Source organism: Malania oleifera, chromosome 7, assembly GCF_029873635.1.
Source record: "Malania oleifera isolate guangnan ecotype guangnan chromosome 7, ASM2987363v1, whole genome shotgun sequence".
NCBI lineage: Eukaryota > Viridiplantae > Streptophyta > Magnoliopsida > Santalales > Ximeniaceae > Malania > Malania oleifera.
The window spans coordinates 104,178,329-104,206,131 of NC_080423.1; the positions used below are offsets into that span (position 1 = coordinate 104,178,329).

The 27,803-nt window shown below is 34.1% G+C and overlaps 1 protein-coding gene across 10 annotated transcripts; it reads left to right on the plus strand.

Moving 5' to 3' along the window:
- The first annotated feature begins 15,863 nt into the window (after positions 1-15,863).
- On the plus strand, positions 15,864-25,888 carry LOC131159520 (E3 ubiquitin-protein ligase RGLG2-like). Of its 10 annotated transcripts, none has more exons than XM_058114507.1 (14): positions 15,864-16,378; positions 17,858-17,944; positions 18,828-18,869; positions 18,960-19,284; positions 21,517-21,601; positions 21,677-21,817; positions 21,901-22,014; positions 22,162-22,259; positions 24,418-24,497; positions 24,574-24,679; positions 24,788-24,915; positions 25,017-25,197; positions 25,386-25,442; positions 25,527-25,888. In XM_058114507.1, the coding sequence occupies exons 4-14, from the start codon at positions 19,042-19,044 to the stop codon at positions 25,605-25,607; spliced, it is 1,314 nt and encodes a 437-aa protein (XP_057970490.1). In that variant the 5' UTR covers positions 15,864-16,378; positions 17,858-17,944; positions 18,828-18,869; positions 18,960-19,041; the 3' UTR covers positions 25,608-25,888. The 10 variants fall into 10 exon arrangements, with proteins under 10 accessions (XP_057970490.1, XP_057970488.1, XP_057970485.1 ...); XM_058114505.1 differs by having other exon boundaries at positions 18,989-19,284; XM_058114502.1 differs by lacking the exon at positions 18,828-18,869 and having other exon boundaries at positions 18,989-19,284.
- Positions 25,889-27,803: the final 1,915 nt, after the last annotated feature.

Here is a 27,803-nt window from a genome sequence, read left to right on the forward strand (position 1 = left end):
GCTGATATGTTTACCAACAAACACACCATACTAACTGCCTCAGCCCAAAAATTCATAGCGAGCCCAGCATGCAACCTTAGGTACTGAGCCTTTCTAGTTAGGGTTTGATTCATCCTCTCCGCCACACCTTTTTGCTACGGTATCTAACATATGGTAAAATTCCTCCTTATGCCATACTTCTCGTAGAACTCTCTAAATCCCAAGTTTGTGTAATCAGTTTCATTGTCTGTCCTAAGGAATTTTATTTTTCTTTTGGTCTGGTTTTCCACCTCAACTTTCCATAGTTTAAACTTGCTAAACATTCCGACTTGTGACACATGAAGTAAACTCAAACCTTTTGTGAGTAGTTGTCGACAAAACTCACAAAATACACATGTCCCCCTCGTGATGCCACTCTCACCGGTCCCCACACGTCAAAATGAATGTAGTCTAGTACTCGTTCCGTCTTGTGTGTGACTATCATGAACTGAACCCAATTTCACTTCCCAAGCACACAGTACTTATAAAACTCTAGCTTAAATGATTTTTCCCCTTTCATAAGATTCCTCTTGTGAAGTTCCTTTCATCCCATGCTCTTCCATTTCCCCTAAACGCATATGCCACAAAAAAGTAATGTCATACTTAGACTCTATGGCTGTAGCTCCACCTACAACTATTGTACCCAATAGTGTGTATATTTTACCTGACACTCTCTTTCCCTTCATCACGATCAAAACTCCCTTGATCACCTTTATTACCCCACCTTCGAACTTGTAACTGAACTTGTTATAATCCAAGGTGCCTAACAAAACCAGATTCTTCCTCAACTTTGGTATGTACCTTACATCACACAACATCCTCACTGTCACTGTTCCCAAAGTCCCCTTCTTCTACTACATTCGCCGTAGTTGACGAAACTTCTTTGCTTTCAGCAGCTCCCTTCCTCCTTTATGGACACTCGGATTTTATGTGCCCTCTTTTCCTGCACTTAAAACACCGCACATCTTCTTCTTCTTGGACTTGGACCGAGCCCTATGGCTGCTCGATCCACCCCGGAAATCGCTCCTCCCATTATCCTTATTCAACTTCACCACAAACTCCTCAGCATGTGAACCCTCGTTGCTAGCCTTCTTCCTTTTGTGGAACCCCATAAATGCACTCATGATGTCCTCCAACTCCAAGATTTCTTTCTCCTAAGTCAGCGTCGTAACCACATTTTTGTATGTAGGAGACGTCGATAAGGAATTTAGTAGCATCAATGTTTTATCCTCTTCCTCAAACTTCACCTCAACGTACTTCAGATCACTAATGATCTGATTGAAAGTGTTGATGTGTTGAGTCAAGTCCAAACCCTCCTCCATCTTAAGCCAATAAATCTTTTGCTTAAGATACAACTTGTTCATAAGCGACTTAGACATGTACCGACTTTCAAGCTTCAACCAAATTGCAATCGGTGATTCCTCATCCATGACATTGTACATCACATCATTGGCTAGACAATGCCAGATAGTGGATACCGCCTTTGCTTCAAGCTCCTTCCAACTTGTGTCCTTTTTGTCGTTCGACTTCTTTCCGTACAAAGCCTTCACCATCCCTTGCTGCACTAGTAAGTCTTTCACTCTTTGTTGCCAAAGCTCGAAATTACAAGTTCCATCAAACTTATTCACATTGAACTTCAACGAAGAGACCCTAGCTATTGTTGAACTAATAGCTCTGATACCACTTGTTGTTCGTCAGTGAATGCGCAGCAGAAGCACACAATCACTTAACGAATTAATCATCAAACAACCAATGCAATCACTCGATGATGAAATATACTCAAAAAGCAAACATTCAGCAATGAGAAGAATTAAAACACAACCAAAAGACACAAGATTTACATGGTTTGGCAATTTGCCTATGTCCACAGGAACAACAACTTCGTTTTCACTGTGTACAATTTCAAAACTTACAATAGGGTTACAAATCATTGATTATATGCAAACCCTAAACGTACAGGAACCTTAGATCCTATCTAAATAATCTATGTAGCAATCCCTAGAGGAATCCCTCCGACTAGCCCAATCTACTAGCCCCTGCTTTGAAAATACATAACTTGCGCCAGCTGAAACCGTCGATAGTTTGGAGAAAAAAGAAACAACTTTGCATTCTTCCTGAAACCGTTGACGATTAAAGCCTAAACCGTCGATGGTTATTTCCCTACTTGTAGACTCCTCTCATGCTCTTGCTCCTCGCTTCGCGTAACTTTCCCTAGTGCATGCACTTTCGCTCAAAATATGAGCCACATCCCCAACAGTTACACATCAAATTAATTTAAAAGAAAAAATAAAATAAATGGCATTAGAAACCATTTCCTTAAATGCTACTTTCACTTTCTATCTCTTTCTCACTCTAAATTTTTGAAATATAATTCTTTAAAAAAAAATCTCTCAATGTAAGAAATTGGAGCAATGAGAGAATATGCATACATACACATATACATTAGTCTTCAACGCCTCTATCATGAACTTGTGCATATCATTGGTATTTTTTCATGTTATGATCTTGCTGCTGTTAAGCAAGAAAAAAAAAAACCAAACTGGTCTTTTGTTACGCACTCGTGCATAGATCTAGTACTTTACATACATATATCTTTGTTATGTAATTACAAGACATTAGCATCGGTTTAATGATACATAATTTTTATTTAAAATGAGATCCTGTTGCAACACAAAGCACCGATGCTATGTACGGAATGGTTTTGACTAAGCTCTAATAGATACTATACGATTTAATTGGTAAGGCCTCATATGTTGACACCTAAAATCTACTCCATCCATTGACCAATATTTCCTTAATGCACACTTGATATGAGTAAATCCCCACCTTTAGACAAGGTGACACTCCCAAGGTACATATTGCTTCAATACCAAATCCAACAGTTGTCTATCTACCCAACGCCAGTGATATATTATACACTTTGGCCCATTAGGCCTCATTATCTTACACCATAAAAGGTGTCAACAAAGATAAAGGCATATGATATTTTTATGTATATGACTAAATATTTTTAATACATGCTTGAATATTGAGATAGCATTGTACCTTTATTTTCACATCTTTTTTTTTTTATATTTCCTTTTTCTAACATTATAATTAAATTAAGTGAGGAATTTCCTTTTACCTTTCTTAGAATCAATAATTGAAATTAAATACTCCAAACTATAGTGAAAAAAAACAAATAAAGGGCGTGGGTAGACTAAGGAGCCTTTTTAACTTATGACCCTAGGCACAGTGCATAAGAAGCAAAAGACCAAAAAAAAAAGAAAAAAAGAAAAATCAAAACCAAATTAATGCATCCTTATCTTATCTCATACGAGTCAATGTTGTCACATCATGTGAATTAATATGTCAACATTATTGTATACTTCTTTAAAGTCTTTCTGAAAAAAAAAAAAAGAAAACTAAAGTTATAATTATTGTACAAATTTATTAAAATTGCATATAATTTTATAGAATATTCTAGATGTTTATTGCAACCTATAATATTAAATCAATTTCTATTATTGGTCAAGGTAGAACAATGTAAATAGGAGAACAAATTTCATTATAAAACACTTGAATAAGCAATCAAAGTGTTCTAACCCATATCAACCCCCCACTTGAATCTAATCTAAAAGTATATATATATTGTACGAGTTGACTATGTGTTTGGGAGCATAGAATTCAAATTTTGAATTTTAATTTGCATAAAATATAATATAAAATTATATTGAATTTGTATCAAATTTAAACAAATCCAAATCAAAGTCTAAAATTCATACTTTTAATCACTATCTATTTTGTGTTTGCAGACGATTTTAAATATGATTTTATGTGAATCTAGACAAAATATACTACAAAATTGTGTTATATTTTATTCCAAAAATATCGTCTTCCCTCCTCAACACTATCTCATATGTAATCAAAATAAAAATTTTTAAAAAGCTAGTAAGCTTTACAATGTTATAAGATGACTTTGCACATGTTTAGCTTTTTTACCAATTCAATTATCATTTAATTTTTGAATTTTGAGCATCTAAGTTTGATTTATTTATTTTTTTGAAACGATGGTGTCTGAGACCTTTGGACACTCGACTAATCCATTGGGACAATGGATTTGCCCCTCTACCCTTCTCCACTTAAATACAAAGATATTATTTCAAATGAAAGTCACGCATAGCACTAAGACTTAAACCCTGATTATTTAACAAGGAGAGTCTTGAATTTACCACCTAAGTAGGGGTGTTAAAACGGGTCGGAACCCGACGAGTGATCCGCGACTCGCCATTTAAGTCGGGTTTGGGTTTAGTAAACGGCGACCCTTTTATAAACAGATCAACCCGAACCCGACTTGTTAAATAAATGGGTTAGGCGGGTTTGGGTTGAGTACCCACCTGATGACTCGTTTAATTTGATATATATTAAAAATATTAGCTAAAGAGATGTACTATTTTCTACATTTATGTTTTTTATTAAGATATTAATAAATAAAATAAAAGAATGCTGTTTTTTTTTTTAATGTCACTTTATATGAAATGTTTTAAAAAATTAAAAATAAATAAATTATATTTTTTAAAAGGGTTCTTAATGGGTACCTGTTTATGACCCGTTTATTAAACAAGCGGTTTGGGTTTATATATTAGTCAATCGTCAGTAAATTGGTCAACTCAAATTCGACCACGTTTAACCCTTACCCATTTACGACCCGTCCAAACCCAACCCGCTAACGCGTTACGCCACCCCTACACCTAAGCCACCATTGGAGGGCCATCTAAGTTTGATATTTATCTCAACTAGCTGGCTAGTTAGCTAGATGCGAGGTGGCTTTCGGATTTGGTTTCTTTCTATATATAATAGTGCATTCTTCATCGTGACATAGTGCAATAATCAAACCATCTTCAAGAAGTCTTTTGACAATTATGAATTGAGATTAATTTTCTTCCCAATCCTCTTTATAGTTTGACATCTAAAAATATATGATTTATTATTTTTGCTCTTGTTTTACGAATTTTACATGTCATATCTATTCGAAGAATTAGATTAATTATAACAAGTTAGCTACGATTAATTATACAAAAAATTATGTTAATACCATAAAGTAGAATAATAACATAGAAGAAGAAGGAATGTGATTCAAAATCAACAATTTCTTTTTGTTTCCCCCTTATGATCTGTTTCGAACTTGGAAAGTATTGGGAAAAAGAAAAGAAAAGAGGAAGGGTTTCATTTTTTTCTTGTTTAGTTAGCAAGAAAAGTGAAAAAATAAAATAAAATATATAACAAATTAATGAATAAGATTTTAATTTTACACATCCTTAAGATTTGATTTTTCTTAATTTTTAATCATATTAGAACAATTTTTTATTTTTAATAATAGTCAGGCATAGAGAGAAAATATAGTAGAAACTGAATTTCCTTCTTATTTTTCTTTCCTTTTTTTTTTTTTTCTCAAACAAAATTCTTTGTCCAACTTAAACTTAAGTGAAAGCAATTTATATTCAAAACTTATTTACAAGACTACTACTTGTGACACAATTGTAAAGTATGTCGTTATTCATCCTTAAGGACCATAAATTATTAGCATGCACCCTCAACAATTGCTATAATTTTTTTTTTCGTGTAAAAGATTTGTCAAGTTTAATAGTTTTAAATTTATTCACGTTCAATTTAAAACAAATTGTAACATAAATATTTATGAATGACTTTTACCCACTAACTAATATCTTAAAATTTTAGGGTGCCTTTATTTTATATGGTAGTTAACTTTAGTTAAATAATTCTAGTGTTCACTATGGTATAAAAAAATATAAGAAGCAAAAGTACAAAAAAAAAAAAATTCAAAAAAAAATTTAATGTATCCTTGTCTTATTCCATACAAGTATATGTCAATGGATTGTCATAATCAGTCTACTCTTTGATTATGTGATACCATGTGAATTAATATGTTGACATTATACAGTTGTTTAAAGTCTTTTTGAAAAAAGAACTAAAGTTTTAATTATTATACAAAGTCATGAAAGTTACATATAATTTTATAGAATATTCTAAATGTTTACTGCAACCAGTAATACTAACTCAACCCCCAATTGATATTTTAAAAATATTAAAAATAATTAGTGTAATGAACTACCCTTTCTGAAGGATATGCATTTTGTGAAAGGGTCGGATGATTTACACCCAAGACACTAGTGGACACCTACAGAACGATCGTTTTGACCTGACTTAACTTGTATACACTCAAAAACATTCAAGAATGATAGGTTCACTCGTCATATGTGAGGAGGAGTGTCACGATCAAACATCTCACATATTGTAAGGAACAAACGCTAAATGTATGGAATGGACTAGTCCAAAAAGGATCCAGCCTATTTGTGAGGTGTCGGGTCCTTCACCCTAACATCTTCTCACCTACTCGCCATGTCCAACCAAGACCACCCTAAATCAACTTATTCACAAACCAGGCATGAATATTTCTGAGGCATTAAGTAGTTGAAGAGTCTTCATATGTGGAGAACATGTGTCGTGTCTCGGACTTTTTGTGGTATTTGTGTTGAGCAGGTATTAACCTTTCATTTCATGTGCATTTCTATTTTTCTTATTCTTTCTTCTACTCATTCTTCAGTTTTTGTCTTTTCATTGTCAATCAGGACAATCATTACACTTCTTTTGTTGTCTTCATATCACCAATGTGAATTAAGCTCGAACAGTAGTCCATGAACTAAGTCTATTTCTAGGGTTGACTCAACTTTCATATATTGAGTAGGCTACAAGATCTAGGTTTCTATCTCCCCATTAGATGTCATCTCTACGCTGGCAAGTCAAAAACAGAGACTGGTGTATAAAGAATCATTCAGAAGAAAAGAGAACTGAGTTTCATGAGCTCTAATTTGATGTTAACGCTCAAAAGGACGATAAATAGCTTAAGGATACCTCATAAGGTGTCATAGTCGCCACATATGTTCTCTCAATGCTCACAAGGAACCCTAAATGCAATGAATCATGTGAATGTATCTATTCAACCATACCATGTAAATACAAGAGTTTATAGCCAAATTAATAAAAATGAACTACTAATCAACTGTAGACACCCCATTTTTACCCAGGCCCAATATTATTATTATTATTATTATTATTATTATTATTATTATTATTATTATTAGTTTTCATTATATTTATTACTTTGTTATTATTATTATTACTTTACCATTGTCATTTTTTTATTCTTATTTATTTATCTATTATTATTATTACTATTATTTATTTTCCTATATTGATATAAGTAATTTATTATTATTACTATTATTATATTATTGTTATTTTCCTATAGTGTTATAAGTGGCTTATTATTATTATTTTTATTATTATTATTTTTGTTAGTATTTTTATTTATTATTATTATTATTCTTATTCTTATTATTATTTATTTATTTTTGTTATTACTATTATTATTATTTCGTTATCATTATTATTTTTAATATTTTTATTATCATTATGTTTTATTATTATTATTATTATTATTTATTTTCAAATCTTATTGTTATTATTATTCTACCACTATTATTATTATTATTGTAATTATAATAATTATTATTATATTTAATTTATTATTATTATTGCATCATTATTTTTATTATCTATGATTATTATTTTATTTTTATTACCATTTTTGTTATTATTATCATTATAATAGTATATATTGTTACCATATATGAAAAGAATAAAAATGGGAAAGGAAAAGAAAAGAAGGAGTTTTTAGGTTTGAAAATTTTATAAAGGAGCCGGAGGCGCTGCACACCACACGGGCAGCAGGGGAGAAAGAAAAATAAAAAAAAAAGAGCTCTCTCTCCCACTCTCTCTCGCTGCAACAGCAGCGGCGGCACTGCACACGGGCAGCAGGGGAGAAAGAAAAATAAAAAAAAAAAGAGCTCTCTCTCCCACTCTCTCTCGCTGCAACAGCAGCGGCGGCACTGCACACGGGCAGCAGGGGAGAAAGAAAAATAAAAAAAAAAGAGCTCTCTCTCCCACTCTCTCTCGCTGCAACAGCAGCGGCGGCACTGCACACAGAGGCGGCGGGGGGGCCAAGGAAAATTTTTTTCTTCTGCGTCTTCTTCTTCTTCTTCTGGTCCTCTCCCTCATCCATCGCCGTTCCCACTCCCTACCCCGCCGACCAGCCTCGCCTCTGTCACCGTCACCCCAGCGCCGTCGCCGTCACCCCATCACTGTCTCCCATCATCTTTCTTCACAGCACAGCACAGCCAGAGCCTCCATCCCGTTCCGACGGCCTCTGCAACGCCACTCCTGCAGACCACCGAAGCCTGCTGCTTCTTCTCTACTCACAGGTCCTGCTGCTTCTTCTCTACTCACAGGTCCTGCTGCTGCCGAAGACCCGACCACAGCTCCACCATCGACGCCTCTGCTGCCATACCAGCCAACTTGCAGAGACCATCCGAAGCACGAGGTTCCCTCCTCAGTCCACCACCTCACGACCACCTAACGCCAGCACTGACAGACCACGGACACCATCTACAAGATCTCCGGCCATCAGTTCCTCATGGTTGTAGTCACAGTGCTCTCCAAGGTGAAATTTTCATGTGATTATCAGGGGAGGAGCTGTATTATTATTATGTATATAGATTTACATTCTATATTATTTCTGCTGTCATATACATATTGCGGGGTTATTATATTATGCTCGTTAGTTTTTGTTTTGTTAATTTTGTGTATATATTTTATCATTGTTTATGGGGCTATTATTATCATATGGTATTATCATTTAACATGTATAGTTTTTATTTATTATTTTTATTATTATTGTTGTTGTATAACATGTCGTATATATTTTAATATCTAACATATATGGGTTTTCTTTCGCTTTTGTTATTGTTGTTATATTTAATATATGCATACTCATATTAGTATTTTAACACATTTAGTGTCAGTATTTTAGAACTTTGACATATTCACATACAAGGGTATCGATTATTAGGTCGAGTTTGACATTTTGGTATATATTAGGTAAGTTACTATTATATTTAGTGTGATAATGCATAGAATATTCGCATGGTAAGGGTTATATTGATGGGGCATATAATTTAATGTTTAATATGTATTTTTAGGGTGTGTTCGTTATTCGTTGTATTTATTGAGGTAAGGTTTATATTATAAGATTTTATCATGACGGCATTTATATTGTAAAATTTGTATTGCCTTAATATGTATTCTTAGGGTTTGGATTGTCATCTTATTGTGGTTCTTATGTGTAAGATATTTTATTCATACTTATATTGTGTGTTAACTTTATATTATATCATTAGTATTTTAGAATTTTGGTCATGTTAGAATTTTTAGTAAATTAGTTGCAGTATATGTGGTATTTTAGAACTATAGTTGTATGTGTTTTTAATATTCTAGAATGTTAGTAATATTAGGTATTTAATAACTTAGGATTTATAAGTAACATCGTGCATATAATTTAGTATTTTAGGTAATTTTTAATATAGCATATTGAGTAATACTATATATTTATTATTATTATGATACTTTTAGTATGTTAATTATTATGGTAAGTTTAATATTTTAGGTAATATTTTTGGTGTTTTGGTATCATGCTATTATATGGTATGTTTAGTATATATAGTATTATAGTAATTTATTACGTATTATATTATTTGTGGATATTTATTATTGTTATCACCGTGTTTATGTTTATTATGGTATGTTTAAGTATTTTTGTTTATAACACACATGTAGTATTTTAATATTATGGTATGCTCATTATCTTAGTCTATATTATATGTTTATATTCTATTATTATTGGTATGTTAGATATTTTAGTTTCTATTATATACGTTGATTAGTACATATTATGGTATCCTAATACTCTAGTTTATTATTATTTCATTTATTTATTTATTTATTATGTTTAAATTATTATATCTATTATCCAAAACCGCCTAAACTAGTATTTTCATACTTAGGAAAACCCATAAAATTTCTAAAATTTGGGAGCGTATTTTATAAAGCATTTTTTATTTTTAATCCCTATGATTTTATTGCGGGGGTATGAGCCTTCGGGCTTCACGTATCCTAAGCTCTGAGGGATTATATATGTATATATTATCTTTATTTATTTATTTATTTTTCACATTTATTTATAAATTCATAAAATAGGAGTAATTTGAAGAATTATTAGATTAACTTAGGGATAATTTCAAATTAATTAGGTACCGTTCGTAAGAACGGGCGCGTAGGGGGTGCTAGTACCTTCCCCTCGCGTAACCGAACTCCCGACCCCAACTCTGGTAATGTAGACTGATTCTACCCCTAACGGGGTAGTAATCATGTGTTCTAACCGCACTAAAGGTTAGTGGCGACTCCGACATCCATGTTTTTCCACACCATATTAAAATTGATTTTTAATTTCGCCGCTCGGGGCACACGCGCTCCCGGGACGTCGCGACATCAACCTTAATGGATTTACAAAGTCATAGAAAGAGAAACTACCCATAAATGACTTGAGTGTGTAATTCTTAGGTTATATGCAAGTATGTGAAGGTTAGGGACGAATTTATAAGTATTAGTGACGGTTTTAAATTAGTTGCTATATCTGCAGTTACTACAAACTATTAGTGACGAATTTTAACCATCACTAAAATCCTAATACCGTCACTATAAATTCTACATCGGCTCTGCTCAAATTCGTCACTAATAGTAGAGTATTAGTGAAAGATTCAAATTCGTCGCTAATAGTAGGGTATTAGTGACGAATTACAAATTCATCACTAATAGTACAATATTAGTGAAAGATTCAAATTCGTCGCTAATAGTAGGGTATTAATGACGAATTTGTAATTTATCACTAATAGTGCAGTATTAGACTAAGGAACCTTTTTAACTTTTGACCCTAGGCACAAAATATAAGAAGCAAAAGTACAAAAAAAAAATTCAAAAAAAATTTAATTTATCCTTGTCTTATTTTATACAAGTATAAGTCAATGGAGTGTCATAATCAGTCAACTCTTTGATTATGTGATACCATGTGAATTAATATGTTGACATTATGCAGTTGTTTAAAGTCTTTTTGGAAAAATAACTAAAGTTTTAATTATTATACAAAGTCATGAAAGTTGCATATAATTTAATAGAATATTCTAAATGTTTACTGCAACCTGTAATACTAAGTCAACCCCCAATTGATATTTTAAAAATATTAAAAATAATTAGGTATTTAATTAAAGATGTAAGCCTCAATGTATGAATTAAAACACCTAATTACGCAATTTAAGCGCGTAATCACACCTCCCAGATAACGTTTTGCTAGTCTATAACAAATAACGTGAATGAATTTCAGGGCAGCACCCACTAATACTAATTACAACAAACATGAAATGAATGCACATACAACACAACCATACCGTTTCACATACAGGAATATAATCAAATTTCACACAAGCTCGTCATATACAATGCACGCACTCTAAAGCAAGTTACTCATGCCAATTTCATCATTATATAGCCATTAAGAACAATATACTCACATAAAGTCAACTGGTAATTCAATTCAGAGTTAATGTAGTCATATAAATTTGAGTATAAACAGGCTAAATCTCGAGGTATGTGTAACGTGTATGACTCATTACACCCAGGATACCAGTGGACACCTATAGAATGATCGTTTTGACTCGGCTTAACTGGTATACCCTTAAAAACATTCAAGAAGGATGGGTTCACTCGTCATATGTAAGGAGGAGTGTCGCAATCAAACTTCTCACATATTGTAAGGAACAAACGTTAAATGTATGGAGTGGACTAGTCTAAAAAGGATCCATCCTACTTGTGAGGTGTCGGGTCCTTCACCATAACATCTTCTTACCTACTCCCCATGTCCAACCAAGACCACCCTAGATCAACTTATTCACAAATTAGGCATGAATATTTCTGAGGCATTAAGTAGTTGAAAAGTCTTCATATGTGGAGAACATGTGTTGTGTCCCTCACTTTTTGTGGTATTTGTGTTGAGCAGGTATTAACCTTTCATTTCATGTGCATTTCTATTTTTCTTATTCTTTCTTCTACTCATTCTTCAGTTTCTGTCTTTTCATTGTCAATTAGGACAATCATTACACTTCTTTTGTTGTCTTCATATCACCAATGTGAATTAAACTCGAACACTAGTCTATAAACTAAGCCTATTTCTATGGTTGACTCAGCCTTCACATATTGAGTAGGTTACAAAATCTAGGTTTCTATCTCCCCACTAGATGTCATCTCTAGGCTAGCAAGTCAAAAACAGAGACTTGTGTATAAAGAATCGTCCAAAAGAAAAGAGAACTGAGTTTCATGAGCTCTAATTTGATGTTAACGCTCAAAAGGACGATAAATAGCTCAAGGATACCTCATAAGGTGTCATAGTCGCCACAGATGTTCTTTCAATGCTCACAAGGAACCCTAAATGCAATGAATCATATGAATGTGTCTATTCAGCCTTATGAGATACCATGTAAATACAAGAGTTTATATAGCCAAATTAACAAAAATGAACTACTAATCAACCTTAATGGCGTTACAAAGTCATATAAGAGAAACTACCCATAAATGACATGAGTGTGTAATTCTTAGGTTATATGCAAGTATGTGAAGGCTATAAGTCCGTATTAGTGACGAATTTATAAGTATTAGTGACGGTTTTAAATAAGTTTCTATATCTGCAGTTATTACAAACTATTAGTGACGAATTTTAACCGTCACTAAAATCCTAATACCGTCACTATAAATTCTACATCGGCTCTGCTCAAATTCGTCACTAATAATAGGGTATTAGTGAAAGATTCAAATTTGTCGCTAATAGTAGGGTATTAGTGACGAATTACAAATTCATCACTAATAGTACAATATTAGTGAAAAATTCAAATTCGTCGCTAATAGTAGGATATTAATGACGAATTTGTAATTTATCACTAATAGTGCAGTATTAGACTAAGGAACCTTTTTAACTTTTGACCCTAGGCACAAAATATAAGAAGCAAAAGTACAAAAAAAAAATTCAAAAAAAATTTAATGTATCCCTGTCTTATTTTATACAAGTATAAGTCAATGGATTGTCATAATCAGTCAACTCTTTGATTATGTGATACCATGTGAATTAATATGTTGACATTATGCAGTTGTTTAAAGTCTTTTTGGAAAAATAACTAAAGTTTTAATTATTATACAAAGTCATGAAAGTTGCATATAATTTAATAGAATATTCTAAATGTTTACTGCAACCTGTAATACTAAGTCAACCCCCAATTGATATTTTAAAAATATTAAAAATAATTAGGTATTTAATTGAAGATGTAAGCCTCAATGTATGAATTAAAACACCTAATTACGCAATTTAAGCGCGTAATCACACCTCCCAGATAACGTTTTGCTAGTCTATAGCAAATAACGTGAATGAATTTCAGGGCAGCATCCACTAATACTAATTACAACAAACATGAAATGAATGCACATACAACACAACCATACCGTATCACATACATGAATATAATCAAATTTCACACAAGCTTGTCATATACAATGCACGCACTCTGAAGCAAGTTACTCATGTCAGTTTCATCATTATATAGCTATTAAGAACAATATACTCACATAAAGTCAACTGGTAATTCAATTCAGAGTTAATGTAGTCATATAAATTTGAGTATAAACAGGCGAAATTTTGAGGTATATGTAATGTGTTTGACTCGTTACACCCAAGATACCAGTGGACACCTATAGAACAGTCATTTTGACTCGGCTTAACTGGTATACCCTCAAAAACATTCAAGAAGGATGGGTTCACTCGTCATATGTAAGGAGGAGTGTCGCAATCAAACTTCTCACATATTGCAAGGAACAAACGTTAAATGTATGGAGTGGACTAGTCTGAAAAGGATCCAGCCTACTTGTGAGGTGTCGGGTCCTTCACCCTAGCATCTTCTCACCTACTCGCCATGTCCAACCAAGACCACCCTAGATCAACTTATTCACAAACCAGGCATGAATATTTCTGAGGCATTAAGTAGTTGAAGAGTCTTCATATGTGGAGAACATGTGTCGTGTCTCAGACTTTTTGTGGTATTTGTGTTGAGCAGGTATTAACCTTTCATTTCATGTGCATTTCTATTTTTCTTATTCTTTCTTCTACTCATTCTTCAGTTTTTGTCTTTTCATTGTCAATCAGGACAATCATTACACTTCTTTTGTTGTCTTCATATCACCAATGTGAATTAAGCTCGAACAGTAGTCCATGAACTAAGTCTATTTCTAGGGTTGACTCAGCCTTCACATATTGAGTAGGCTACAAGATCTAGGTTTCTATCTCCCCACTAGATGTCATCTCTAGGCCAGCAAGTCAAAAACAGAGAGTTGTGTATAAAGAATCATTCAGAAGAAAAGAGAATTGAGTTTCATAAGCTCCGATTTGATGTTAACGCTTAAAAGGACGATAAATAGCTCAAGGATACCTCATAAGGTGTCATAGTCACCACATATGTTCTCTCAATGCTTACAAGGAACCCTAAATGCAATGAATCATGTAAATGTGTCTATTCAGCCTTATGAGATACCATGTAAATACAAGAGTTTATATAGCCAAATTAACAAAAATGAACTACTAATCAACCTTAATGGATTTACAAAGTCATATAAAGAGAAACTACCCATAAATGACTTAAGTGTATAATTCTTAGGTTATATGCAAGTATGTGAAGGCTATAAGTCCATATTAGTGACAAATTTATAAGTATTAGTGACAGTTTTAAATTAGTTGCTATATATGCAATTACTACAAACTATTAGTGACGAATTTTAACCGTCACTAAAATCCTACTATTGTTACTATAAATTTTACATCAATTTTGCTCAAATTCGTCATTAATAGTAGGGTATTAGTGAAGGATTCAAATTCATCGCTAATAGTAGGGTATTAGTCATGAATTTTGTAATTCATCACTAATAGTGCAGTATTAGACTAAGGAACCTTTTAACTTTTGACCCTTGGCACAGAATATAAGAAGCAAAAGTACCAAAAAAAATTCAAACAAAAATTTAATGTATCCTTGTCTTATTTCATACAAGTATAAGTCAATAGATTGTCATAATCAGTCAATTCTTTTATTATGTGATATCATGTGAATTAATATGTTCACATTATGCAGGTATTTGGGCAATTGTTTAAAGTCTTCTAGAAAAAAAGAACTAAAATTGTAATTATTGCACAAAGTCATGAAAGTTGCATATAATTTTGTAAAAATATTTTAAATGTTTAATGCAACCAGTCAATTTCTATTATTGGTCAAGAAGGTAGAACAATGTAAACGAGATATTGAATTTCATTATAAAACACATGAGTAAACAATCAAAGTCTTCTTACCCATATCAATCCCCACTTGAATCTTTTCTAGAAGTACAACATTTATCTTTTCTAGAAGTACATAAATGTTGTACGAATTGACTATGTGTATGGAAGCATAGAATCAAATTTTGAATTTTGATTTGTATAAAACATAATATAAATATTATATTGAATTTGTATCAAATTTAAGCAAATCCAAATCAAAATATGAAATTTATACTCCCAATCACTACCTATTCTAGGTCTGTAGGAGATTTTAAATTTAAATTTATGTAAATCTAGATATATTCTAATGCGAAATTCTGTTATATTTTATTCAAAATTTGAGAAATTCACTCAAAATTCATGATCCCGAACATTTTTAAACTCGAACGACCAGCACCATAGCAAATATGTCTTAGGCCCTCTTCATATTAGGACATGTTATTGTTTGGCTTGAAACTTGAAGTCTCTTTATACATGACCAAAGTTCACTCTACCTTTTGCTCTCTCCTCTAGAAAACATACAATAAAATTTTGTTTTTAAAAAAAAAATGACTGGTGACATTCATGTTACTAATAAGTTACTAAAATCTTCATAAAATTTCTTGAAAAACGAAAAATAACTCAATAGAAAGCACTCTGACCCATCTGCCCTCACTTATACTGGGAATAAAAAAATTCTTCTCAGAAGATTAGCAGCTTAAATTATGGGATGAGTGGGTGAAAGGGTGGAGTCATCAGTCGAGAGAACAAATCAAGTACTACAAACGAACTACGAAAGCACGGCACACAATCTTTTAAAAGAAGGAACCTTCTTGGAACCAGCCTTCACCGGGTGATTGCAAACTCTACATTAAACTACAAACCAACTACAGTCCGGGATACCCATTGGAATTTCTCCTTTGCCCATTGTTCCAACCCTCCATCTTCTCGGCCTACCAAGAGTTACTCCCGTCTCTAGTCTTCCTCTCTGTCTGCAGAAGCATGTTGCAGAGCCTGGATCGCACTTGAAAGGTTAGTATTTGTTTAAAAAAATTTCTCTAGGTTGTGTAAGGGTCTTTCTCTGCTAAGTTTGTTGAGTAGGGTTAATTTGGGTTCTGGGTTTTGGCCCCGGATTTGATGAGGGTTTGATACTTGGAGCACATGCAACTTGAATTTTTCATTTTAGCTTTGGAGATTTTTTCTGCTGCTTCTATCATTGGGATGAATTATTTGGTTAGAGTGTAGAACTATATTTGCTCCTTGAGGATGCAATTAGCATTGCTACAAGAAATGCTAGTTTCCGTGAAAGATTTTGAAGGGTACTTGAGAGAAATTTTCAAAAATCTTGAATTAGTATTGCATTTCTCAACTTTATCATTGTTAGTGGAATATGCAATTTAATAACATATTAACATCTGAGTATGCCCAATTGTTATAAATAAATTCTGAAGTATTTCCAAAGCTCATGAATTATTCGAAATAGCTATGGAATGACAATGCAACTGCCCTAAATGGGTGTACTTTGTAGTTGCAGCTCAGCAGCTGTAAAATTTATACGTAATTATCCTCATTTATTTATGATATTTTCCCTAGGAATGCCAAATGAATTTTTAAGGATGCTAAATAATTTATGAATCTGTCATTTGTCTATAAATAAGAGTTTTTGACTAGTGGTCACAGAAGTAAATACATTTCTCAACCTAGCACCCAAAAAAAAAAAAAGTAATTTTTTTAGAAATTTCAACTCAATTATATTTCATTAAAATTAGGGGAAACTTCATTTGTTTCCTTAAGTATTTGAGAATGACTAAATATGCCTTTATCAAAAGTATATGGGGCCAGTTACATGGATATTTTTTCTTCATTCTTTTCAATTTAAAGATAACCCTTCTTTTTCTTCATATTGTCTTCACCTGACTCAAGTGGCTCATTCTTAACTCTTGTATTTAATGAATTAATGGTATGCACTTGACTTATCCAGACCATCTTCAACTTTTTTCCCTGTCTTCTCTTTAGTTAGTGCTACACCTAATCTCTGGTGCAGTGGTGCATATGCAGTCATTTACATCATTCTCTTTTTTTGTGTTATAAAAAAAGAAAGTATATTAAGACAAGAAAGAAAAAGTATAAATACTACAAGGTGTATAAGTCATCCTCCTGACAAACTAGAAATAAAAGAAATAAATAAGAGAAAGCAAAAGATGCAGCAAAAACTCACGCCAACATAGCCAAGCAATTTTGTTGAAATCTAAGAAACCAAACCCACTAATACAACAAGAAGAAAAGGCCTACAAAGGAACAAGGAAGACAATCCTGTCCCAAAGCAAATAAAGAGGCATAGATCAACCGCTGGAAGCACAAGCATTCCTCTTCAACCAGATACCATGCCACTCATCCATCTTAACATAATTATTTTAAATATGCTTATTATTTGTACATGCTTTTTCTTAATTGCCCTACCTCTTGCTCGTATAACATGGTCAATCTTTCTCCATTTTCCTAAATTTCAAGTTGACATTGCTCTAGCCTCATCAATTGGAGCTGTAGCATCACAAATAACGCACCCCACAGGACTTCTTGTTGAATATGCCAAGTAAGGTAATCCATAACTGATACAAAAGACAAGGACTTAATGCTATGCTTGGTGTAAATCTATTGTGATAGGAAACGTAGACCCTCCTGCTGTTTTCATATTAGTTACTATCTGTTGTATGCTCATACATGTCTTCCATTATGTCTTTTTTTTATCAGTAAAAATATAGTCATTTAAAGGGCACCAGGGGGGGGTTGCCACCTGAGTACCAAAACAGTGCCAAAAAATCACGTGTAGTACAGCCATACAGGGTGTCAAGAAAGTCGAGAACAGTATGGGAGTCGATCATGTACAATCTGCTATGCCAATTAGTAGTAGTGCTAGTAGCTGATCCTTTTAATGCTCGTATGTTTCTTTCCTTAATACAATCCAAAAGGTGGCAAGGGGAATAAGAGTCAAAACTGTCTTTCTTTGCTTTGACTGAATGCCTTTCCAAGCCCAGACTTATTTCTCCACTGACCACTGCTGCCTCAACAGTGGGAAAGCCAAATCCAGAGGTGTCTGGTCCAGGAACTGTAGAGAAGAATATGTTTAATTGTGTCTGTGTCTTCCTTGGACAAATTACATGCATAAACCGGGGCCAGTCTTCTTTTCTGCGGGTTTTTTATTGTGAGGATTTCTCTAAGAGTTGCCTTCTGGGCAAAAAAAATAATCTCTGTGGGGCCAGGGGTCTTCCTAATAAGCTTTCAAGGGAACTCTCTGCTCATTATTGCTTGTTACGTCTTTCATTATATCTCTAGACTTTGCTAAGCTTATTTCTTCCTAAAACTCCCCACATTACCTCTCCAGGGACCTTATTCTAGGCTATAAAGGATCGAAATATGTATCTTTTGGTCTATTTTGTCTAATATAGTCAGAATTGATTCTATTATGTATTTTTCTTTGAAGAAATAATCTGGCAGCTTCTAGTCACTCCATGCTAATTTGAAGGTACTGTGCATATGTGGTACTAAATGCAAGTTTTTTCAGTTTTTTTTCAGTGCTATGTTATGTTTTTTTTGAATGCTTCTATTACATTAGGCCCACTAGTCGGCCCTTTTTTTGTGAAGGAGCGAAGCCATATTGATTAGATGCTGCAGAATTTCTGTAAGCGATAGAGTTGATGGGTGGCAGAATCTCAAAAGGTTCAAGTCGGAGACACTCCTCATCTTTTGGGTCTAGTTCACATTCATGGGGTCATCATGGCTATCCGCAGCCACCTTATGCTCAACCAAGCCAACATTATGTGCCACGACAGCATGTTGCGCCTCCATCTCAAAGCTATGGTGGTTGGGCCCCCGAGTCGAAAAGAAAGCTGGATAGAAAGTATTCAAAAATAGATGATGACTACAGTACCTTGGAGCAGGTGAGAAAACGCCATTCTTTTTTGGATAAATGTAAAGGAATCATAGTTACCAGTATTGTAGAGCACCAAAACTTTAGCCAATCTATATTGCAGTGTGTAGAGGATATTTTGAGGGGAAATATGTTGAAGGATTTTATTTTCCTTCCATAGAGAGAACAGAGTTTTTCCCTATGTTGAAGTTTTTGTGATGTTTAATTATTCACTTGGTTTTTTGTGATAGCTAGCGTGGATGCTTTGTGCTTGTGTTGCTGTGGTGAGTTTTGAGTTTGATTTTGATGCCATGGGTTCATTAAATTAGAAGTATGTTGGATCTGAAATTTTGGCTGCAAATTTTGAGGCATGTTAGTTGCTAAAGCTTTGTGCTATGTTTTGGTTGACATGTAATTGTTCCTGATCGTGTATGAGCACTTGCGTGCTTCTTCTTAGCTGCATGAGTAGACATCCTGTTTTTATCCATGTAACAAAAAGAAGCACTGGTTTCAGCGTGATGATTGAAATGAACAATGCATCCGACAAGGCCTGTCTAGCATGACACATGGCGATATACATAAATTTTTCATTAATGATGTTAGATTACCACTTTACCTAAAGGCTTAAACTATTAGGTTGAGGGCCAACAATGTATGTCAAGATTTTAACACTTCGCACGTGCAGCCAACGAAGCAATAGATACACCCATTACAGGGAACACAATTAATTTTTTAAACACTGCAAACAATAAGTGCGAGTAACAAGACTAGAACCCAGGACTTCTTGGTAACCAGTTCTAATACAATGTTAGTTGAGCTCTAATACCATGTTAGATTACTTCTTTACCTAAAAGCTTAAGCTATTACATTGTGGGCCAACAATGTATATCAAACTTTTAAGAAATGACAATAGCTTATTATTGATAAATTTGTATCTTTTGCATACATGTCGCTATGGATGAAGAGGTGTTGCAAACACAATTGTTAACTAAACAAATTCAATGAATCTAGTTTGGCTGAAGTAACTTATCTAATGTTTAGAAAATAGAAATACCCATAAAATGTTATTTTTCTATCATGTGGAAAAACTCTTTCAAGCGCATGTTATGCCTTATAGCTGGCAGCTGACTTTTGAACAATATGACTTTTGGGCACTATGAAAGTCCGTCAGCATTTCTGGCTTGTAAGAATAATGCATGTTGAAATTTATTTTGTAGGTTAAAAAAATCTATGCAGATTTTAAGTTTTGTTTTGCCCTAATCTTGAATTCCACTTGTAAGTTTGTCCGACATTAAAAAAATAGAATAGATGTTGGGTGCTTATATATATGGTTAGGCCCAAGACCCAATAATCTTAAGCTTTGGAGTCAAGTTAATGCTTATCTATATGTATCAAGCCTATACAAGAACTCCCCTAGTGCTAACTAGTGGCATCAAAGCCGATGGTTCGTCACTCTAGGCAAGCGATGTGGTAAAGTCGAGGTGCAAACTTAATTCTCTTGACATACTAACAATTGGAGGAGCAAGTATGTAATCTAGGCCAATAAGGATCATCTAAGCCTAGTACATGCATCCGAATAGGGCCAAGAAGTGAGACGTAAGATTGGTTTGGAGGCACATGGAATGCAATTCGAGACACCTAAGGTATAGGGTAAAGTCTAGTTGACCAACTATTGGAGAATTGAGCATACCCTCACAAAGGAGACAGTTTCCGCTGAAGGAGGAGAGTTCGAATTGGGTTCAAGTGTTTATGCATATGTTCCTATGGATGTAGACATGTGGAAGAGGAGAGGTGATAAGTGAACTCCTATGGTTTCGTTCCCTTTCCCATGGTTGAGTAACAACTCCTAGTTGGTTGCATGACAAGTAGTGGTTTTCACTCAAGGGAGTTGGGAACTCACAAGTGAGGGAGAGATTGTTGAGAGTTCCCCTTGTGAGTTTTTCCTACATTGAAAAAATAGAATAGAAGATGAGTGCTTATATACATGGTTGGGTCCAAGACCCGGTAAGCTTAAGATTTTGTGTCAAGTTGGTGTTCACCCATATATATCAAGCTCATACAAGAACTCCCCCATTGCTAACAGTTCGCATTGTTTTTTCAACCAGTGAACTCTTTGAGCACCATACAGTTTGGTATATTTTTTAAGAGGTTTTTTTAGAAAGTTGAAATAATCCTCATTAACTGATGATGCTCTAAAAATAATACTAATTTAATTTTTTGTACTTGTAGAATGATGACAACCTAATACTTCCTTATCATGCAGGTTACTGATGCTCTTGCACGTGCTGGGCTGGAGTCTTCTAACCTTATTGTTGGTATTGATTTCACAAAAAGCAATGAGTGGACAGGTTTGGCTTTGTCTACTTGTCAATAAATTCTTCTGTAAGCTACAGTAGCTCTTGCTTGACTTGCTTATATATTAGGTGCAAGGTCATTCCACCGGAGAAGCTTGCATGACATTGGAGATGATCAAAATCCCTACGAGCAAGCAATATCAATTATTGGAAAAACATTGTCGACCTTTGATGAGGATAACCTGATTCCCTGTTTTGGATTTGGGGATGGTATTTGTTTATGAGGAGGCTGGAGTTATTTTTAGAATTTTATTCTCTGTAATGGAGATTATATTCACTTCTATATATTGCAGCATCCACACATGATCAAGAAGTGTTCAGTTTCTACCCAGATGAGAGATTTTGTAATGGATTTGAGGAAGTTCTGCAACGATATAGAGAACTAGTCCCTCAATTACGACTTGCTGGTATTTGAATCATTTGCCCTTTTATAGTTCCTTTGTATTTGAATCATTTTCTTTCTTCATAGCTCCTTTCCTGGTTCTTTCTTACAGTGTGCTCTCACCCTCCCCCCCTTTTTCAAAAACCCCTTCTCTTTTCTTTTGCTGTGACAGGCCCAACATCATTTGCTCCTATCATTGAAATGGCTATTACTATTGTTGAGCAAAGTGGTGGCCAGTACCATGTTTTGCTCATAATAGCTGATGGGCAGGTATTTCATTACTATTACATATTTCATTGGTTAATATGATATTAAGAAAATTACAATCTTGCCACTGAGATTTATTCAATACTACACTCCACTCCGTATTTTTTTTGTTGATATTACATTTATATTCTTATGTTTTAACATGGTCATTGCAGCCCACTCCATTTGACAAATACTGTTAGTCAAACTAATAAAAATCTTATGTGGCGTACCATGTGACAAAATTTAAATGTTTGTTGATCAAGTTACCCTTAGTTAGTTGAGTACTTGATCTGTATGTGATTAACAAAAAGAACACATATACACAATTAAAGTGCGAAACTTTGTATAACATAATCATGTGAACCCAAATAAGACTTTGATGTCATTGGCTTTCAAGGAAAGGTCATTTATGCTCATCTTTTGATTATTGTGTAAATTGCATGCACTTTCATTGCATCTCCCAAATGTGTGACTGCAGAGGTGACACTCATTAATATAACTATCTGAGAACAGCACTCTTAACAAAGGGAGGCATTCATTTATTGATTAAGGACTATAAAAAAAATTCATATGATCATTTTAGTGATCCAATCTTCTCATTCTTAGACATTAAAAAGCCTAAACAGAGGGTGTGGATGTACTATTGACAAAAGTTTGAATTGGAGGATAGTAATGAACAAACCTCAATGATGTGATTGTAGTTTACCATATAATATCTTGTTTCTTTGTTATACCAATCTGCATGATTAATGGGAGAACGCCTGCCTTGACAGCACCTGTTTTACTAATTGATATAGATTCATTGTTTCAAGTACATCAGATCGAGTAATTTATACATAGTGCTCCATTATAAAATTCAAAAGTTAATTTTTAGAAAATTCTGTATTCTTATCCAAAAGAACTCAAAATTTATTTAGTCAAAAAAATTTTGGAGATCATAGCTTGCATTGAAAACCAATGGCAATCATGGGTGAACTTCATCAATAAATGTCCTTTCTCTTAAAATTTTTGTATTGTGTGATCCATCGCAGTGTAGCTGGGCTTGCCGTCCAGAGTCCATTCTTCTGCTAGAAAGTCTTCTTTCTCTTACCTCTGTTTTTTGGCTAATTCAGAAGATTGAAATCTTGCTTTAGTGTTTCAGTTTGGAAAGACATCATTTTTTTAGTGAGAGCATGTGAATGATTCTGTTTGGGTCATTCTCCAAAAAAATCCGTTGATTCAATTAAGTTTCAGGCTTTTGAATTTAGCTTTATATGAATGATTCTGTTTGTGTCGTTCTCCAAAAAAAATCCCTTGATTCAAGTAAGTTTCAGGCTTTGGATTTAGATTTGTATGGATCTGAATAAAATTGAATACAGTTTTGTATTGTGTATTGTCCAAGTCCACCCAAACCAAGTCCAAAGTCTAGACTCCAAGCTCCCAAACATGGGCAGTGATTTGTCAAACATTAAGACAGCTTAACTAGTCGTTTGGTTCAGGGGATATTTAAGGATTTTTAAGAATGTGAGTTGCAAATCCTAGATGCTCACAATTGGTGGGCATCCTACTTGGTGATCATATGAGAAAACATGGAAATGTCTAACATGCTTGTGGGCATCTGGGGAAACATAGAAATGTGTAACTTGCTTATTTAGTTATTTCTTCGGTTATATTCCCATTTCCCATGAGAATGACAACAAAGTCCCAGGCTCGAGATTCCCTAAACCAAATGCCTAGTAGGAGAGAGATGGATTGAGCTGCCAAGGAATTATGGTAATGTGTAACCTGCTTATTTAGTTATTTCTTAACTAACCCTATATTGCCAATTCCAATTCCAATGACAACCAAATTCCCAGGCGCAGATTCTGTAAACCAAATGCGTAGTAGGAGAGAGGGATTGAGTTGCCAAGGAATCAATCTGGAAATGTGAGTTCAAAGTTTCTTACAGTTATAAGTGGGTGTCTCAGGAAATGGGAAACCTTAACCAACAACCACCTTGAACCGAACTATAGTAAAGGTAGAATAAGATAGCAGAGATACAATGTACAGAACAGAACCTTATGCTTATGGCCAGCTAAGAGATACTGCATCTTATGCGCCTTGCTTGTTGATTCTTGACTTTTCTATCAGTCCCTGTGGCCATCTTCTTGCAACTTTGGACTGTTCGGATTAAACTAATTGGGGCTTGGGATTGTCACAGGTGACGAGAAGTATTGATACTAAGCATGGCCATCTAAGCCCGCAGGAAATGAAAACTGTTGAAGCTATTGTGAAAGCCAGGTAAAACTTTAAGATTAATTTCATTGCTGAATGCTTCTTTGCTGAATCCATATCTGATATGCTTGTTGATTTGCAGTGAGTACCCCTTGTCCATTGTTTTGGTTGGGGTTGGAGATGGGCCATGGGACATGATGAGGGAATTTGATGATAACATTCCTGCTCGGGCCTTCGATAATTTTCAGGCAAGTATTACTAGACCGCACTTCTATTTCATTCATTTTTCCTCAAAATTTGTTCTGCTCTGCAAATACATAATAATTACAGATGCAATTTGTGTTTTTTTTTTCCAGTTTGTGAATTTTACAGAAATTATGTCAAAGAATGTGAACCGAACAAGAAAAGAAGCAGAATTTTCTCTTGCGGCATTGATGGAAATACCTTCTCAGTACAAAGCAACATTAGAGCTTAATATACTAGGGTAAAAATTAAACTTTTCTATATCATGGGATTATTGGCTCGAGGAAAAATTCATGTCCCATTTTATCTTACTTTTATTATTTTCTTTCATTATTGAATCAGTGTGCGCAGAGGGAAGGCTATAGATAGGGTCCCTCTCCCTCCTCCTCGTTATGGCTCAGGTTCTTTTAGCACTCCAAAACCTTCAAGGTCCAGCAGTTTCCATACAAGTGAATCTTCTTCTGCTGGGTATCATGCATCGACTGGCTGGGCTCAGCCTCAACATCTTCCTGCTGATAACCATGTAGGGACCTCCTTCCTGCTTTCCGATAAAACATCTGCATTCCCTTTTCTTCTTTTCCTATTATAATGTTGCAACCATAGTTCCATGGATCGCTATCTTGTCCCAACTCTTCCCTCAATCTAGGTGACGAATCTCATGACTTGATGTTTACAACATTAATTTTTTTCCATTTTGCATAATCCTAACAGGTTTGCCCCATTTGTCTGACTAATCCAAAAGACATGGCCTTTGGTTGTGGGCATCAGGTAAGTAGTAATACAGTTAGCGATTTCTCGATTTCTCTTTTGGACCATAGATGGAAGAATGCATGAGCTAGTTCTTTCATGCAGACCTGCTGCGAGTGCGGACAAGATCTCGATTTATGCCCCATTTGCCGCAGCACCATTCAAGCCAGAATCAAGCTCTATTAAAAGTATCATATCAGGGAAATTCTGGTGCTAGCTGCATCTTGATGCTGTATCAATATCTTTGATTCTGAAGGGGTACGAATCATATCTTGTGCTCTGTAGATATTTCTGTTTATTTTTTCTTTTTGATCTACCCATTTATCAATATCTTGGACTACGTTCTCTGAGGCAAATATGTTGTATTATGGGTGTATTATACATTTAAATTATCTAATATTTTGCCCCAAGAGGGATGTATTATACGTTTATCTAATAATTTGCCCCACTAGGGTCTTCTGTGTGAATACTAGGAATGTGTTTGAATTGATAATGAGATGCTTGAGCTTGACTAAGAAATGTAAAATTCTAAATCTGACTTGAACTTAATTGATGTTATAATTGTTGAATTAGAACTTGACTCAATCTTGAATCAATGTAACTTAATTTATATGCGTAAAATACATAAAATATTAAATTTATATATCAAATATATAACCTATCACTTGCGTTATAGAATATTAAAATTACAAAAGTCATGTTAGCTTTCAGGTAGTATTATAAAAGTCAAATTATGTTAAATTGTTAACCTTATATTTAAAGAGAAACTTCGCCTGTTGCACTTAATGTCCTAATTTTTTCACACAGCCGGTCCCAAGCTCGGGTAAAGGAGGAGGGTTGCGTTAGGTAACTGATAGCCAGCGTAAAATTTGTTAAATTTCTATGATATGAATCCTTATTGAATATTTGCTAGGGCATTCCCTACGAGCGATGTATTGCACTTGAACTACTCGGGTGTAGCGAAAAGTGGGTGAGAGTGGGTTAGGTCGTCGCCCCGAAGCGACGTGTCGTGTCGGTGCCCGGGTACGGTGTCAAATATGTGAGGATTCTTGCATCATTCTGGATGTAGGCAGGTAAAGATGTTAGTTCAAGAAACTAAGATTAGATTAGCAACTTGGAATATAGGGACACTTAAGAGTAAAAATATAGAAATTGTGGATATAATGATTAGAAGAAAAATTAATATAATTTGTCTTCAAGAAATTAAGTGGGTAGGGGAGAAAGTTAGAGAAATCGATAAATCGAGATTTAAACTTTGGTACGCTGGAAAAGAAAAACATAAGAATGGAGTAGGCATTATTATAGACAAAAACTTAAAAGATAGTGTTATGGATGTAACTAGAGTAAGGGATAGAATTATAAAAATCAAGATGGTATTAGGATAAGAGATAATAAATATCATTAGTGTTTATGCTCCTCAAGTTGGCTTAGCATAAAATCTTAAGAGACAATTTTTGGAAGATATAGATAGTATTATACAAGGCATACTAGGGATTGAGAAAATATTTATAGGAGGAGATCTGAATTGACACATTGGAAGAGATAATAAAAAATATGAGAGGATGCATAGAGGATATGGATATGGAGACAAAAATGAGTCTGGAGAGATGATCTTAGACTTTGCCATGTCATATGATTTTAGTATAATGAATACTTACTTTAAGAAGAGAGAAGAACACTTAATAACCTTTACAAGTGGACAAAATAGAAGTCAAATTGATTTTTTTTTAACTAGGATGGTAGATCGTTTATCATGTAAGGAATTTTTTTTTTTTTTTTTACTAAAAGAGGGCGGCACCTCCATTTATTTATTAATAAAACTTTACTTTTGGTAGAGGAATACCGTGATTACAAGATAAGTAAAAGGGAGATTACAGAAAAATAAAATAAAACCCTCACAGAAACAACACCAGCAACCAACCAAACCAGGACAACAAAACTAAACAAAGCTAACAAAGAAAATTAAGACACAAAAACAACCATAAACAAATAAAAAATTCACCAAACAAAACTCGAGGGTTGAACTAACGATGAATGGAAGTAAGACCCCACCTATCTATCTGAAGAATATCTTTCAGATAACGTGGTAGAAGACGTTATTTTTCGTAGATTACATTGTTTTTCATTTCTCTTTCTTTAGCAAGAAAATCAACAGCACTATTGTCTTCCCTATATTGATGTGTCAGCATGACATTCACTCCTTCTAGCTCCTCCACGAGCTCTTCCCAAAAATCTCAAAGATACCACAAAGTACATCTACCTTCCTGAAGTCAATCAACTACAATTCGCGAGCCACTTTCAATAATCACATTAAAATAATACAATTGTTTGCACAAATGAATTTCTTCCCTAATTGCTCTTAATTCCACACTATTATTTGTA

Excerpts from the sequence above, each read along its gene's own strand:
- LOC131159520 (XM_058114507.1), top strand. The coding sequence starts at position 19,042 with ATGGGTGGCAGAATCTCAAAAGGTTCAAGTCGGAGACACTCCTCATCT. Across the intron at positions 19,285-21,516 it reads ACTACAGTACCTTGGAGCAG|GTTACTGATGCTCTTGCACG; the intron begins GTGAGAAAACGC and ends CTTATCATGCAG. Across the intron at positions 21,818-21,900 it reads CTGTTTTGGATTTGGGGATG|CATCCACACATGATCAAGAA; the intron begins GTATTTGTTTAT and ends TATATATTGCAG.